This window comes from Mesocricetus auratus, unplaced genomic scaffold (genome assembly GCF_017639785.1).
Source record: "Mesocricetus auratus isolate SY011 unplaced genomic scaffold, BCM_Maur_2.0 Super-Scaffold_6730, whole genome shotgun sequence".
Taxonomy (NCBI): Eukaryota; Metazoa; Chordata; class Mammalia; order Rodentia; family Cricetidae; genus Mesocricetus; species Mesocricetus auratus.
In genome coordinates this window covers 65530114-65548251 of record NW_024429184.1, presented here as the reverse complement: position 1 = coordinate 65548251, position 18138 = coordinate 65530114, and the positions used below count along the sequence as shown (strand labels likewise).

Below are 18138 nucleotides of genomic sequence, written 5' to 3'. Positions count from 1 at the left end.
TCCTACTGCTCTAAAAAAAGTTTACTTTACCTTTTTATTTTGTTTTTATAGTAAAAACATGTAACATGAGATCAATCTTGTAAAAACTACTTCAGTATACAAGCTGAGGGGATATAGCTCAGTGCTCAGTGTGCTTGCCTAGCAAGCCCCAGATTTGAACTCTAGCACAACTCAAAAGAAATTAACAGCTTAGTCTTGTGTGATGCTGTATAGCAGATGTCCAGGACTTCATCTCGCACAACTGAAGCATTATACCTGTTATACAGCAACTCACTTCAGAAATGATTCTTTGGTTGTTTACTTTTGAGATTGTAATTTAATTAAAATATTTTTCCTTTTCCTCCCTCCATGCTTTCTTCAAATTCATGACTTCTTTTTTCAATAATGGTTATAGCATGCACATATGTGTTTGTATGTATGTATATATTCCTAAATATAACCTAATTAGTTCATAAAATGTCACTTTTATGTCTGTTTAAGGTGTCTTCAAAAAGAAGTGTGTAGGAAAGCCAGTCAGTAGAGTAGACAAAAACAAGGATAAACTAGAGGAAATTTTAGTTTCTGAGGGCCTTGTCTACAGGAACATTAGCCATAACTGAACACCTCAATAAAACCTATATAAACACCTCTATAAAACGTTACACTGAAAATCAAGTAACTGTATCTTAAATGCCACAGACCACATAGTTCTTGGACAACTATGGAAATAAAATAAGCATTCACAAAATGGTAGTGACAAATTTCCTTGCAAGGTCAGCTATCTATAGCAAGTGATATCTATAGTTTCCCCTTTGCTTATAATCATGTCTTACTGAAAAGACCCAGAAATGTAAGAAAGAAAGGGAGCATGAATCCATTTGCGGTACTATTTTAGACACATGAATATACATTGTACTGAATTTAGGCAAGCATGGCTTCAGAATCTTAATGAAGGCAGGATGCAGTTTAAGTACCTTAAGAGTTGTGAAAATGTCAACTAAGTAAAATATAAGCAAACAACACCAAGCAAATTCTTGCCCCGAATCTCTGAAATCTTGGGATGTCAATCCAGGGATTTCACAAGACAGTCAGGGTCTGTGGCGATGTCTCACTTGGTAAAGGATTCAAGGCTTGAGATTGGAACCCAGCCCCCACATAAAAGCTGGGCACTGCAGTGAGGCCTATAATTTCAGTGCTGAAAAGCAGAGACAGATGAATCCCTGCTGCTCACTGGTCAGCCACTCTATCTAAAGTGGGACAAATTAGTAAGCTGTCCAGGTCTGTAAACAAAGCAACAACAACAAAAAGGTGGAAAGTGATTAAGGAAGGTACTTATGCACCTCTAGATTCCATAAAGATACACAACCACTGATGTGTATATGTGCACATATGTAAACACACACACACACACACACAGAAAAAGAAAGAGATGGAGAGAGAGACACACACAGTGAGAGAAGAGATCTATACCATGGGCAAGTGGATTGTAATGAAGTAGATACTATTTATTTTATAACAATTTCACATATTTCATATTATTTCTCTATTTTGAAATTGGAAAATGTTACAGCAAGTGTGTTCTCTAGGATTACCTAGCCAATAACAGCATGGATCAGAGCTGATTCTTACTGGAGAAGTCCTAGTTACATGCCTGTATGTTGTAGGATATTTCTACACCATGTGAAGATGTGTTGCTGTGATTGGTGTAGTAAAGAGCTAAATGGCCAATAGCTAGGCAGAAAGAGGTTAGGTGGGACTTCTGGGGAAAGAGAGGACTCTGGGAAGAATAAAGGTGGAGTTGCCAGCCAGAGGAGAGGAAACAGGAGGTGCAAGATGAGAGATAACACCATGTAGCAGAACATAGGACAATATAAATTTAAATTATAAGAATTAGTTAAAAAACAAGCCTAAGCTAAGGCTGAGCTTTCATAATTAATAACAAGTCTCTATGTCATTGTTTGGGAGCTTGCTGGCAGGACAGATCAAGACTCATTACATATGGTGCCCAATGTGGGGACACGTATTTCTACATAGGACCCAAGGAAGCTTTTAAAAAGTTTCAAACACCCAAATGTGGTGCCAGACTTGGCTTTCTAGTCCCACAGTCTCTCAGGTAGGTCTCAGCTTACATAGATGCAGCTTCCAGCAGCTGCCTGTGGGCTTGAACCAGGCAGCACCATGTGTGGAGGCATGCAGTGGGTTTAAGGCTTGGCTCATGTGGTCAGAGAAGACTACAGGCACACAGTAAAGCAGACCAGACCAAGAAAACCTTTAAACAGATACAGTAAAAAATGGCTATAGACAATCATAAAAAATAAATAGTTTAAAAGTAATGAAGTCTTTAAAAAAAGCACAAGGTAATATAAAAAGTATAAGCCACATAAGGATGGGAAATGCACAGGGTGTCTGGATCCTGTATGGTGTTTTGTTGACTCTGAATTTTTTAAATGCTAATGAACAAAAAAAGGATAGCAGCTGAGAGATATTGGATTGTAGAAAAAAGCTGCTAAATTTAACCAGCCTATGCTGTAGGATTATCCTTCCATATACTGTGAATAGATGCTGCTCTCATTTGTTGATAATAAAAGCTACTTTGGTCTATAGTGAGGCAGAATATAGCTAGGTAGGAAAGCCAAGCTGAATACAGGGAGAAAGAAGGGCAAAGTCAGGGGAGATGCCAGCCAGCCATGGAGAAGCAAGATGTACTAGAATACAATTAAACCCATGAGACACTCGGCAAAATCTAGATGAATAGAAATGGGTTAATTTATAAGTAAAAACTGGTTAGTGAAAATCCTGAGTAATAGGTCAAACAGTTTGTAATTAGTATTAAGCCTCTGAGTGATTATTTAGAAGTGGTTGTGGGATGGGGCAGGATTGAGAAACCTCTGTTTGCAAGACTATACATTTTAACGTCTTAGCTTCAGAATGGAAGTCAGGAAATAGGTTGCATTGGGGGAGAGGTTTTGCCTTTGTTTTTATGGGAAACAAAGGGCTATAGATCTTTTTAAAATTGATAAAGATCAGATTTGATTGGGAGAATCCTCCTGAGGATCTTGGCTACAGACATGAAGGATAAAAAGACCAAGAAAGACTACAGGACAAGTGATGTTCATGCTGATTCCTCTACTATGGGAACAACACTGAGACTGGATGAGACATGATAAATCTTGCTGGCTACAGAATCCTCATGACTTATTGCATGTCATCCCTTCATATGGCATGGACAGAGGCTTGGTTATGCAGTCCAAAGGGACTTGTAAAGTTGACAGATGCCTTTTGCCTGCTCAAGCATAAAACAGAAAATCATCTTTAATGGATGTGTACACACCACACATTCCATACTTGTGTTAATACAGATATGTATGTTACCTTTAAAAGTTTGTGTGTTTTCAGAATAAAAGGACCAGATACCAAGAGAGACAAGTAGCCCAGGTGATCCAGCCTCTCAGAATGCCTTTGTTGCAGTTACCTCAAAAAAATCTGCATCCATAATAACTTCAAAGCTACTAGCTGAGATGGTCCAGTTTTATAGACTACTCCAGCCAGGACTTCAGATGAGCCCTACACTTTCCCATCACATGAACTCTAAATAAAGATAATACAGCTAGCTTTCCCAGGAGTTGACCATATCCCAATTTTCTCAGAGTCCTCTATGATACCTTTGCCCCCAGACAACAGGAAGCAGTTTAGAGAACAAGACCACTGCATCCCCAAGATATAGGGTGGGTGGTTTTTGGTGGGTATAGATGTTTAGGGGTATTGGTTACAAGTTTTTATTAGTCATGGTCAGGAAAAAAGATGAACAAAGGAGATTAGATTCAAGGATTTTGTTCTGAAGGGAAATGGGGAGATATAGTATAGAAATGATGGGATAATAGGGTGGACTGAGTCTACTTTTGAACAACCATTAGTCTCAAATATTTTACATTGGTATTGATTTTTGTATATTATATTAACACAAATTTAAGGTTATTTTTGTTATACTTTATATATATATCTACTCTTATTTAAGGTATTATACATATGTGGCTCATTTAAAAATGTAATATAAGCTTTTAGTCCTTGAAAGCTATTTAGGATAATAAAGAAAGACAGGTTAGTAGTTATTTATCTGTAACAATCAAACTTATACTCATGTTAGGTATGTTTTCAAGGTCAAACAGAGATATAAATGGTCTTCAAACATTTCAAAGATCTACAGAATAGGGCATTTAAAACATTTTAATAACATAAGGCTTTTCATCAGAGTGAGGTATGTTTACTTCTGGAAGCACCAATTTGCTTCAAAAAAGGATAATGAGCATTGAAGAACTTCTATATGGAGTTTACTTTCAATGTGATAAAGCTAGCCATTTGGGCAAGAAACTTCTCTTGCCTCAACTACTGACACTGTGCTGTCCAAACTGGACAAGCAACACAAACTTTGCCAAGGCAAAGGAGGACAGTTCTTCAAAATTCCTGCTTCACAGAGAAACCTATCAGATAGTCTAGGCCTTAAGTTGAAAATGGATGCCACAACTTTGTAGAGGAACCTTGGGATGACTATCCATGTAGTCAGATGTTTCTGTCATTCCTGTAGTTTTGGAAGCTGTTTGATCTGCACTTCCTGTTTACTTAGGTAATATTATATCCTTCTAGGGTCTCTGATGGGGTTAAAGACTAGATAGTTATAGTTACAGTTTTCCTTATGATAGAAAGTGAATTAGGCATAAAACTTTGTACTAACCAATAGAAGATAGATAATAGAGTATTTTCTCTGAATTTGCCAAATGCAAATGGACTGGACATTGTGAATGTAATTCTTACCTGGTAATTTGTTCTTACTGTATACAGTTTTACTGTGTCTGAGTTAAAACCTTCCCTTTCTATTTAGACAAAAGGGGGGAATGTTGTGGGATATTTCTATACTGTGTATTGCTATGATTGGTGTAGTAAAGACCTGATTGGCTAATGGTTAGGCAGGGAGAGGTTAGGCAGGACCTCTCGGGACAGAGAGGACTCTAGGAAGAAGAAAGGTAGAGTCACCAGCTAGAGGAGAGGACCCAAGAGGTGCAAGATGAAAGAGAGATAATGCTATATGGCGGAGTGTAGATCAATATAAATGGGCTAATTTATTTATTTTTTCCCCTTTCTTCTTATTTTTTTATTTTATTTTCCAGTTTAAATTTAGATAAGAAACAAGCTTGCTTCACAAGTCAGTTCCAGGTCCCTCTCCCTTTCCCTCCCCTCCTCCTGTGCCCTCCCCCCAACCCACCCCCCGTTATCTCCTCATTCCCCCATGGAGGGTGAGGCCCTCCATGGGGGTGTCCATAGTCTGTCATTTCATATAGGGCAGGGCCTAGACCCTTCCCCAAGAGTTCAGGGTGGGAGTGCACCTCACATTGTTCTATGGGAGTCCAAAGTCCATGTGTATACTTGGGATGGGTACTGATCTGCTGCCCAAGGCTCAATAGATTACCTAGGCCTCCTCACTGACATCGAGATTCAGGGGGTCTTGATCAGTATAAATGGGCTAATTTAAGTTATAGAAACAAGTTATAGAAACTAGTTAAGAACAAGCCTGACGGGTGGTGGTGGCACACGCCTTTAATTCCAGCACTTGGGAGGCAGAGGCAGGCAGATCTCTGTGAGTTCAAGGCCGATAGCCTCCAAAACAATACAGAGAAACCCTGTCTGGTAAAAACCAAAAAAAAAAAAAAAAAAAAAAAAAGAACAAGCCTAAGGTAAAATTAATAATATGTCTCTGTGTTGTTATTTGTGGGCTAGTGATTCTGACTAGAAAGTATAGTTACATCTGTACGTTACACAGGAGACTGGAGCTACATTATTTGGGTTCTCTTTTGACAAAGCAGGGTGCTTATGGCTCTGCCTTCAATAACATGGCAACAGCAACCAATGGTTTGTAGTCACTCAGAAGTTGGAGCAAATGTCCACTGTGATTTACTTACCCTTGTGGTGTTGGAGATTGAAACCAGGGCCTTATGAATGCTAGGCAAATGTTCTACCACTGAGCTACATCTTCCAGCTTGATTATAGATTTTAATGTTAGCAAGGATGGACTATATAGCTGGTGTATCTCAAAATGATATTTCAAAGTATGGTCAAAGAAGTTCCCATCTTCAAATTTTTCTTCGAATGTGATAATAATGATATATAATTTCAACAATGAATCTTAAAATATATTTTATTTGTATTCCGATTAAATTTCTTGTTTATGCCTCCACTCTGTATGACTCCTAGTAAACTCCCATGCCTCATAAAGATGCTCTTGCTCCTGACTTGTTTTCCTCCTCTCTTCATTTTCCATCATTCAACTCAAGAATGGGTTTAGTCAAGCAGAACCCAGGAGGGAAGCAGACATAGCATACTGAAGTAAGAAAAGCTAAAATTCTCTTCAGTACTAGAGGGAAGGGAAACACTGGTGCATGGAAAACATGTAGCCAGTCATAAGACAGACACCTTTGCTAGAGGTATTTTAAGTACTTCTTAAAATAGTAGACTGATCTTAACAAAGTATGTCGTTACCCTAAGATTTGTGGTTGGAATTTTGATAGTTATTCAAAGAGACTTTTGTATAAAAGTACCTTGACTAGAGGTATAAATAAAAATGAATAGACTCACATGTGTTTTGAAAGAAAGAGAAAGACTAGTGTTTATGTTTGACAGTTTAACAAAAGAATGTGAGTGTGATTTCTAGTTCTCAGTACAGAATTAGTTCAGAGGCAGTAGATTCTACTCAGGGTTATTCTTGGAAATGGTTGATTCTTGGCTGCTTCTTGTGAGTATAGCAAGCATTGCCTGTTTTAGGGTGTCCTCATGTATCTCTCATGAGAGCTCATGATACACAAAGTGGTACATCAAATGCTTATTGTTTTATGATATTTTTGAACCCGATACAAATCCAATAAACCATCTATTTCCATGCCACCAAATGGATACTTCTAGGCCAATAAGTCTGAAGACGGATGCATACAAATGCATCTAACAACACAACTTATATTTAGCAGACATCAGATAGTCTTCCTTAATATGTTGAGAACAGCTTCAATTACTCAAGAGTTCTAACCAGGGTAGCAGACATTCATGCCTTTGAAGAAGTGTAACTGTAATGGAAATTTGGCAACTGACTGCATTTTATCTGTTGTTATAATACAACTAACTAGGCGATTGCAAAAGGCTTATTGAGACCACAGTTTGGAAGCTTGAGACTTCAAGAGAGTGGTACTGGCATGTGGTGAGGGCCTTTTGTTGCATCAAATCATGATAGAGGCCATCATGTGATGAGATAGCAAGCCCACTAACTCAGATTCTTATAAAGCTACTAAAGCCATCACAGGACTCCTCGTATAAGAGCTTATCCAATCCCAGTTACTTCTTTATGCCCCCATAGTCACTGTTTGCCTATGAATTTTCACCATATGGCATTTGGGGTTTCTACTCAGACTATGCAATAACTGATCCTCATACCAATCATTTGGGTGTTGCTGACACATTTTCCCAGTGTATGCACTCTTGTCTGCCAGCTCACTGTGACAGAAGGCTGCTAATTTTTGAATTCTTCCCAGTTGGAGAAACATTTACTGTTCAGTCAGTTTAAAGCTGAGAACCCACCATTTCATTGTTATATCACTAGGCCATGAAGTTAGCTTCTTAGTTTGAGTCATAATTAAGTTATAAGGCTAATTATAATGTCTACATACTATAATGTCTTCAGTTGCAATTGGATGTGGTTACTTCACCTATGCTGGGTTGGCACAGTAAGAAGAGACATTCTTTGCAGAGGTTCCCACAGGGCATTCACTAGGGGAAGAGGGTACAATCCTATAGGTCATCATTGTGATTCAGTGTCAGGGGTTGGAAGCAAGGAGTTAATTAGAATCTGCCTCCAATGAACTTCAAGCTCTTTTTCAGGAGATGTTTCACCTGTCTTAGCAGTTCTTGGTATAGTGTGTTTTGTGAAATGCATTAGGTATTCAGTGAAACTGTTTCCAGGCTTATTATGCAATATTCTGATTATGATTCATGAAAATATTCCATTAAATACAATCACTGTATAATTACTGTGCTTAATCTACAACATAATTAACATTTGCATGGAATTCTGATTTAATCAATTAGTTTTTAATCCAGTGTAACTTAGGTGTAAATACTTTTTATGATGCATCAGCCCCAAATAATCATCAAGAACTGAGATAATATACAACTATAAGTAAAAGTAACACATTTCCTATGTTATGTTTTGCATGTCAAAATTTGAATGATAATGTTATTATTTAAAAAGGTAAGTTATAAATAGATCACTCTACCTCTTTTAATAGTCTCTTAACATTTGATTGTGGTGCTTTAACTTGAATTGTACATATGCATACCTCAGTGTGACCATCTGTTGGAGATAGGGCTGTTACAGATCTGTTTGGTTAGGTGATGTCATATTGGAGTAGGTTGCATGATCTTCTATGACAAAGTGTTTTCTTTCTGTTGCTGTGATAAAACACTCTGACCAAAACCAGTTTAAGGAGGAGAGAATTTATTTCCCCTTACACTGAGAGAAAGGTAGGAAGCTGAGGAACTCAAGGTAGGAATTATAGGGGAAGGCTACCCACTGACTCGTTCCCTGGTGTTTATGCTCAATTAGCTTTTTATGCAACCCAGGGCCACCTGCTTAGAGATGGTACCATCCACAGTGGGCTGGGAACTCCTACATAAGTTGGCAATCAATACAAGTACCCCCATAGACATTGTATAGGCCAATCTAATGAAGGGAATTCCTCAGTCGCCTCTTCCCTGGAGACTCTAGGCTATATTAAGTTGACAATGAAAGAGCTAATGAGTACGACACAACTGGTGTTTCTGTAAGAACTGGGTCATGTGTAGGTAGAGACATATAGTGTGAAGGTTAGAGTTATGCAGCCAAAAGTCAAGCAGTTCTAAAGAAAATATCTGAAAAATGACCAGGGAAGATAAGAAAGGACAAGGGTGTCCTTGACACGTTATAAGGAACACAGACCTACTGATGCTTGATTTTAGAATTCTAGCTTCCAGAATCATGAGATAATGCATTTCTATTGCTTGAAGGCTCCCAATTTGTAGTACTGTATTATGGTACCCCTAAGACAGTTAAATATTTGCTAAAAATCTGCGTAAAAGTAAAACTTAATATAATAAGTGTTATAAAATTACTTTATATTAGTGTATATATGGGGGGTATTTTACTAAGAACTTTTAAAATGCATGTTCTATTTATAGTTGAAGAAAATGTTATATTCTTAAGCAAGAATTGGCATAAATGTAAGATTTCTGTTCTTCACACACAGCACCTACCAGAGTGTTTTGAACAGAAATCAACCCTCCATACATTTTGTGGCTTAATTTTAAAATCTTAAATATGAAAATAGTATATACATATTAAATTACCTACTTAAAGTACCTGAGACATAAAATGTATACAGTCTTACTGAACTGTGGGAGTAATCATGGGTAAGAATTTATATTAATTTCATCAAAACTATTTCATTATGGATCTATATATGGATAGAAAATACCCTGAAGTCAGTGAATACTGCTGCTGAAGAAGAAGAAGAAGAAGAAGAAGAAGAAGAAGAAGAAGAAGAAGAAGAGGAAGAAGAAGAAGAAGGAGGAGGAGGAGGAGGAGGAGAAGAAGGAGAAGGAGGAGGAGGAGGAGGAAATAATGGTGGTGATGATGATGAAGAAGATGTTTATGATGAAGAAGAAGATGATGATGATTTTGTGTATGTGCCCTTCTTTGGCCTTTGAAGAAGTATTCTTAGCACTTCTGCTGTATGACAGTAAGAATAAATAAAATAATGTGAATATCTAGTTCTTGGTATTCACTTGCCAACTGTTTTTACTATATTGGGCTTGGTAAGGCTAGACAACAAATATAACAAAGAATGAATTTTGAGGTTTGTCTGTATATTTGCTGTGTTTTTTTCCTCCTCAAATAGTCAAGAGGTGATTGTTGTCAAAGGAGTGGTGCTAGTTGATGGACTGACACCAGTAAAAGGTCTGAGCTCCCAACCAATGACGAGAGCTTCCTGGCATCAAGAATCCACACAGGTCACTAGACAAGACATGCAGCTGGAAGCCTTTTGTTAGGCTCTTTGAGAATATCTTTTTTCAATCTCTGGGGGTTTTATCAGCCTCCTTCCCTCCTAATTGTGCTACCATTTTGGCTTGTACCTCTTCTACTGGTAGATATAAAAAGCAAAACAAAACAACAACAAAAAAACAAATATAAAGCAATGTACCCTCTGACCACCCAGCCACTCCTAAGTGTTTGCTGTTGGAGGGGTGTATTTGTTCTCCACAGAATCAATATGTTCTATCAATATGTCTCTGGAATGATAAAAAGAAAAATTAGCCAGGTGGTGGTGGCACACAGCTTTAATCCCAGCACTCGGAGGCAGAGGTTTGTGGATTTCTGTGAGTTAGAGGCCAGCCTGATCTACAAAGTGAGTTCCAGGACAGTCAAGACTGTCTTGATACCCAAAAGAAAGACATTATCCTGTTTTAAACTTGGGAAATTGCCAGCCTTAAAATGTTTTCTGTAAGCTGGTAGTGGTGGCACTCGCCTTTAATTCCAGAACTTGGGAGGCAGAAGCAGGCAGATCTCTGTGAGTTCAAGACCAGCCTGGTCTACAAGAGCTAATTCCAGGACAGCCTCCAAAGACACAGAGTAACCCTGTCTCAAAAAACAAAAACAAAAACAAACAAATTAGCTTGGTGGCAGATGTGTTAATTCTAACACCAGGGAAGCAGAGTCAGGAGGGCCATGAATTTCAGGTCACCTTGGCCTACATAGCAAAATAACATCTCAAAACCAGAGAGTGAGTAATGATGGCTTGGCTTTTAAAATATTGTTTTCCTTCAAAAGAACCATATGCTTTTATATATGTGCATTTCCTAATTAAAAAATTGATCTTGTTTTCTATGATTCTTCTTCAAGAAGCTCATATTGACACCCTCAGGTGTGTCTTATATTATTCTTTGTGCATCTCTTCTTCTTAATCCTTCTGCTTAAGCCTATATTAAAATACCTTTATTAACCCTCTCCTCAAATGAAAGTTTATTTAATAACATGAAGCATATCCTAAACACAACAGTCCTTCATTCCATCCTGTGTTATTTCCTATTGTCTTTCATTAGTTCAATAATTTTTCATCTATTTCTTTAAAATTTACATTCTTCTCTCATATTTATATGTGTGTACAGTTCTGGGCACATGCATGTACACACACACACACACACACACACACACACACACACACACACACACCCCACAGTGTACAAGTTGTCAGAGGACAACTTGTAGGAGTTAGCAATCTTCTTTCACTATGTGGGTTCCTCAGAATGAATTCAGTCAGTCAGGCTTGGTACAAGTCTTACCTGTTGAGCCGTCTCACTGGTCCTATTTTCTTATGTTAAATAACTTATGTATTTAGATTTTTCTTGATCATTTTGCGGCCTTAGGGACTATCAGATTGCCTTCAATGGAGGAGGAAGACTGAGCTATTTTATGGCCCCATCTCACTTGCATCTGGCTTCTTCCTGTCCTGGTGTATTTATGTCTGACACTGGGTGACTTGGTATTATTGAGAACATGCAGTATTCTAGGATAGCTCTTTAAACCCTTCCCCCACTTTGGGGCCAGTTTAGATACAGGTTTTGCTTGCTTGCTTTTCTATAATTTTATTGTGAGTTCAATTTCAAGTTCTATACAAGTAAGCATTGCCCTGACATATTTGTGTGTGTTTCACATGTATCGTCATGTTTAACTGAAGCCTTGGTTCTCATTCTCTTCCTTCTACTTAAGTTAATTTTTTTCTGCAAGTCCGTCACAAAACTGCAACCTGAGACCTTGGAGTTTCGTGCCACACCTGTCTCCCACGTTGGACTCTGCTTGAGCTTCTTTTATTACTTCTGTAACTACAAACACAACAAAGGAGCAAAGATTTACTTTGGCTCACAGTTTCAGAGCTGTCACGCTTGGCTTTGGTTCTGTAAATTCCGGGTCCATGGAAGGGCAGTGCATCGTGGCCAAAAGGTACCTGATGGAACTTGAGCTTTTTGCCATCACGGTGGCCAGGAGACTGGGAAGGGCCGAGGGATACAGCAGCCCTGACACCCTCCCTGGCTGACCCAGGGAGGCCCCACTTCTGAAGCTTCATTGCCTTCCAAAATAGTGCCAGCAGCTGGGAAACCACTCCCCTAACAGATGAGACTTTTGAGGGGACATTTCAGATCCAAATACGATTCCATGTTTTTGAATCTTCCATCTCTTTTGATTTATTCCTGCTAGAAATTTCCAGGAAAAAGGCAAATTATCAGGAGTTCACTTTTATGAAAATGTCTACATTTTATCCTAATAGTTCATCAGTATTTTTGCTGAGCATAGTTTTTTTGGGGGGAGGGGTGATTTTCCCCCTCAAATCTGTGAAGACATTTCCCCATCTTCTTCAGCTTCAGTGGTGCCAGTGAAGTTTGTGCTACGTGTGTCCTCTTTTGTCTGACTGGTCTTTTTCTTCCTTCTGGAAGTTTCCAGGCCATCCTCTATGCTGATAGTCATTTTTGGGTCAGACAAAACTTGTAAGAGGCTTTGTACCGAATGCTTGAGGGTATTACCAGTCTGAACCTGAACAAATCTGAACTGAACTATTGGCTAGCAGCTTATCAGACCGTTTAGGAAGTCTGAGTGTAGGCCACAAGCCGGCATGAGAACTGATGTGTCCTTCCAAACTTTCAGCGACAATGTCCTGCCACACCACTCTTGCCCAGATCAGGAATGGTCAGTTTTTCTGATGGTTCATTAGAAATAATATGATAGTGTGTGTGTGTACATACGTGCGTGCGTGTGTGCATGTGTGTGTGTGTGTGAGAGAGAGAGAGAATAAGAGAGTGTATGTTCGTGTGAGTGTGTATATATATGCATGTGTGTAAAGTAATAGAGTGTACAATAATCTAATTTATCCTTACATTGGAGGTACCACCCTTGGGGTGCCCAGAAGTGACCCATTAGACTGCATCACAGCTTGGCGTAGCCTTGGACTTTGTACCTTGGCCCAGTTTCTCACAATTCTGTGGAATTCAGCTCTGCATACATCCCTGAGATCAACAGTACACGTTTTACCTTTCTAGGTTCCTGTATTCATTCAAGGCTGGGCCTAAGATCCCTTTACTTTCTTGTCTAATGGTTTATGATGATTTAGACAACCATAGGACTGGTGATTTGGTCTATGTGTGCAATCTGAGCAGCAAAGAGGCCGAGGTAGAAGAGACCCCATCCCAAGAAAACTCCTATCTTGTCCAGGAGTTTGTTTTTTTCCATGATGAAGATACATATCCTGTTGATTTCCTGGAAATGGAAGTCTATGTCCCTTTTATAATCCTGTTTCCTCATTTGAATCATGTACTGTGTAGAATAAATGAGAATGTTAATGTAAAACTAGGCCTGACACCTGGAATTAATACTGACTTTTGTTTTTTGTTAGCATTGGAGAGTGAAACCAAGGCCTCACATACTATGTAGAGTGTCTTACCATTGAACTATATCCCTAGATCTCAAAATTTTCATTTTCAGAGAGTCTCATTAATTTGATCAGGCTGGCCTTGAACTTACTCTGCAGCTTAGGCAGTATGTGATTTGGAATCCTCTTGATTCAGCCTCTTCAGTATCCTGGATTATAAGCCTGAGTCTTCATGTCTGGCTTATTTAACCTTCCTTCCCTCCCTCCCTCTATCCCTTCTTTCTTTCTTCCCCACTTTTCCCCCTGAGACAGGGTCTCTCTGTGTAGCTTTGACTGTCCTGGAGCTAGCTCTGTAGACCAGGCTGGCCTTGAACTCAGAGAGTTGCCTGCCTCTGTCTCCCAAGTACTGGGATTAAAGGGCCACCACCCACCCTGCTAACTTTTTTTTTTTAAAGTGGGATTCTCAGAATATAAATGTAAGTCACTCAATCTTACCGTTTTTTCATTCTTGGACAATTTCATATATGTGTATAATATGTTTAGATAACATTCACTCCCTTTTCCTCTCTTAACCGTGTCCCACTCCCTTTGGATGTCTGTTTTTCTAACACATTCCCCTCCTCCTTTCTCACTGTTTTAAAAATAGCCTAGAGTTTAATTAGGGCTGTTTGCTTGCATGCACACGAATGGGGGGTTATTTACCGGATCATAAGAGGCTTGTCAGTGGCTACCCACCCGAAGAAAAATGACCTCCCTGTCTCCTAGCAGCCCGTAACTGCCAATACATTCTCAGTCAGGGGTGAGCCTCAGGTGCTCCTCCTCTACCCATGATTCAACGCTGCCTGGATCTATCTTGTGCAGGGAACCATAGCTGCCGTGGGTTCATGGCTCAACTGAAACACTTGCTCGCCTTTTTATAGGTGGATATGGTGCACTAAACTGAGATGAATGTGTGAACAACGTTAGTCTTTGAAAAATTACATCTTTATTAAGAATAAATATGGTTCTTTCCATTTCAAATAAGAACCAAGTAATTAAATGTCAGGTAACCCAGATCTTAATTGAGGGCATAGAGGATGATTGGAGGGAAATCCTCAATTGATTTGTACACTCCTTGAGACAAAGTAATTTGAAAACACCCCCTTCCCCTGTAATCAAGTAAGACTCTAAAGAGATATAAAGTGAATTTTCTTCTCATTCCACAGCAGGCTGTGCTCCAATTTTATATTGTTGTAAAGTGTCAAATTGCATGAAAAGACCCTTTAAGGACTGGATACGTCCAGTCTAAGCAGTTACTTTTGCCAAGCAGCCTTTTAGAATCGGCCTTCTCTGGGTTGGTAGACCAGATCCGTGTTCCTCTCAAGGACACTTCTTTAGCAGGTGCAGTGTGATATTCTTCACAGCCAGCATGGTCTCTGTGCAGGTGGGTTTAATGAGCATTTCTGGCAGTAAAAATCCAAATTGCCCAGTGTCTCGCAGTTCAAAAGCAAAAGCATAGGGTATTCCATTTTTATAGGCCCAATCCATCGAGTTACCGGAGCTTATGTCTAAAAGTTAAAAAGAAAGATTCACTTCACTAAAGAGTCTGCATTAGTTTTCACACACACACACACACACACACACACACACACTCTGCATGTTCATGAAATAGCACGTTACTAAGAATGACGTAAGCTAGATGGCTAAGCAGGTAAACTTCTTGCTGCAGAGGACGTGAGTTCCATCATGGAACCCACGTAAAGATGGAGGGAACTGAGTCCACACACTTGTCCTATGTCCTCCACATGCATGCTGCCACATACAAAGTAATAACAAACACAACTTAAAAGAATACATTAGTAGTTCTTCGGCCTGGCTCTGGCTCATGGATCTGACAAATCACCTTTGGGATCTGGTCTGAGCACTGATGCTGTGCCAATGTGATGCTCTCAGTGTTTCTCTACTTCAGTTCCCACGGCATTTCTCTTCACCTTGCTTTGCTCACTATGTATTCACCAATGAGCAATCTCCACTGAGAACCCGCTGCTGGTCCTCTCACTCAGTTCTTTTCTTCCAAGGTCTGGGAAATTGGAATTCTGTTTCCTGAGCCTCCCTTACTTCCTTCACCTCTCCTGCCCTGCTCTCTCTCGCCTGCTGAACCCCCTTACTGCCTGTGAGTTCTGAGGACTTAAACTCTGGTCCTTATGTTTGGTGTTTATCCACTCATCCATTGAGCACCGAGCCCCCTTTTTTGTTTTTTGTTTTTGTTTTTTGAGACAGGGTTTCTCTATGTAGCCGTGGCTGTTCTGGACCTTGCTCTGTAGACCAAGCTGGTATTGAACTCAGAGATGTCCTCCTGCCTCTGCCTCCTGAGTGCTGTGATTAAAGGCATGGGCCACCACCACACGCTCTTTTTTTTTAAACAAACAACAACAAAAACAAAATCCCAACAGAGTCTCATGAAGCCCCAACCTGGCCTTGCTATATGGACTAAACTGGTCCAGAACTCACTGCATAGATCAAGGTGGCTTGTTTGTCAATCTGCTTTCCTGTACCCAAGGAGTGCTGGGATTGCAACTGTGTACTATCATGCCTGGTAACAATGTGCCTTTTAATACAATTTCCTAGGACAAGGTACCATGGGCTCATTATATGAAGAAGACAACCAAGTAACCCTGCTGCCTCTCAGCCTCCTCTGGCTTTGGCTAAGGACAGATAATGTGCTGTGGCTTCAGTGTCCCTCTGGATGGAGTACAGAGTCCAAGCAGAGGCAGCAGGTGCCAAGCATTACATCATGGTGATGTGACAGGCTCATTTCTATGGCAACAGATTGTTCTCTGTAAATACAACAGTGTGGCTATGCTTTGCACCAAAATGAACAGGGTAGCAAGACTTAGAAAGTGATTTAAAATTATCAATATGGGTATTACATCAGTATCAGTTGGTATGTGATTGATTGTAAATATTACTTTCCCCTTTCAAGTTAACTAATAAATAGCAGGTCTAAAGTCAGGCAAAGTAGTTGTGACTGGGGCAGGAGGATGGTAAATTTAAGGTAAGCTTTGGCTATATATTGACACCATGTGATAAGGCAGGGAGGGTGAGTAGGAGGGACAGAAAAAGGGTAAGTCAGAGAGAAAAGTGTGTGTGTGTGTGGGGTGGATATAGGGAGGGAAGGAAAAGGGGAGGTAGGTGGGAAGATAGATGGAGAGGGAGTTGAAACCATCTTAAAAGTTCAACACGGACCGATGATCATAGACTATGGAATAAACCCATTGACACTTGTGCCCTCCTCACTTTTAATATAAACTTATTTGACCTGTAATGTTAATAAACAAATTGACCTTTGTTGGAGAAAATAGGTATAATACAGTAAGACTATGTAAAGAAACCAAGAAGAAATTTGGCCGTATAGAGGAACACAGTCAGGTTCCAGTTACACACACAGCTTGTGATCATGCGCATGCATGACTGTGATCACATGCATGATTGTTCACTAGATTTTCCCAAGAACAACAAATTGGAGAATCCAGAAGGCCATGAAACATGATGTCATCCAATTACTCATGTTGCACTTGGAGAAATTAAAAACCAGAATTAATCAATACCCTGGCCAGGACAGCACATCCGGCAGGTTCAGGAGTAGAATCCATACCATGCAGTATCCGAGTTCTTTCCATATACTTGTCTCCATTTTATTTTATATAAAATAAATACTTTCAAATCAATCTTCAGGAGAAAATGGATATGAAGACGCAATATGCGGAATGGCATTTCATGACAGGAGTGGTGGAGATAAAGAGCAAAGGGGAGCTGTTGGAGAGCTGAGACATTTACCTCATTATCTTCCTGAGGCCATTGCCACACTTACAGTACTCACAAATTGCTCAAGGAGCCCATTTTGGCACTTTCCACTGTCAGGGGATCTCAATTCAACTTCCAGTCTTTACTGCATGGTTAGCATAGTCTCTGCTTAGAATCGCTTTAAATTGGTACCCTGATTTTTGTCAAGCTGTAGGAAACAAATCAGGTATCAGCTCTTCTCATCTTCTCTGGCTAATCTGATCATCACAAATTTTGCTTCAGGGATAAAATTAAAGGGAAGTCATGGCCCAGGATATTGGTTCAAGAGAGATGACTCTATGCAAAGTGCACAGGAAACTTACACAACGTTTGGGAGGCAGGGCCATGTCTGTACCGTATCCCGTGTGCGGACCGAAGGGCCTTCACAGCTTTGTGAGCTGCGATTTCCTGGGGAGGGGTGAAATGGAGAAACCGTGTCACTTATATTGCTGCATTGAAACTTCTAGAAACACTGGCATATTGCTTGAACCTTTTGGCGGTCAACAGAGAGATAGCAGAGAGGGCTCATTAGTTAACAGATAACTTGTGATGTTAATAGTACACTTTACAGCACACTTTATTATTTTCTTTTACAGCTCTGAGGATCAAAGCACATTTTAGAACATATCTTTTGATTGGTTGGCCCTCATACAAACCAACGATAAACAGCAGTTCTCCTTTATAGATGAGAAAAGGAAGGCTTAAGTGAAGTTAGATGAGTATCCTGGGGTGGCCCAACAAAGATTGGGTAAGCACTCATATTTCCTGAAGTTGCTTATATGTTCAGGAGCACTTATTTCTGTGCATTAAAAAATATTTGACAGGGCCGTGACAATGTCAGTCTAATCTC

General features: G+C 39.7%; 1 protein-coding gene across 4 annotated transcripts in view; it reads right to left on the bottom strand.

Moving 5' to 3' along the window:
• Positions 1–14431: 14431 nt before the first annotated feature.
• Positions 14432–18138, bottom strand: part of Cpa6 (carboxypeptidase A6) — a 341877-nt gene continuing 338170 nt past the window's right edge. For all 4 annotated transcript variants that reach the window (XM_005066753.3, XM_040741440.1, XM_040741441.1 and 1 more), the window contains 2 exons: positions 17612–17696; positions 14432–15013 (listed from right to left, as the gene is read on the bottom strand). In XM_005066753.3, coding sequence (XP_005066810.1) covers positions 14826–15013; positions 17612–17696 — 273 coding nt within the window. In that variant the 3' untranslated portion in view covers positions 14432–14825. The remainder of the gene's footprint in view (positions 15014–17611; positions 17697–18138) is intronic.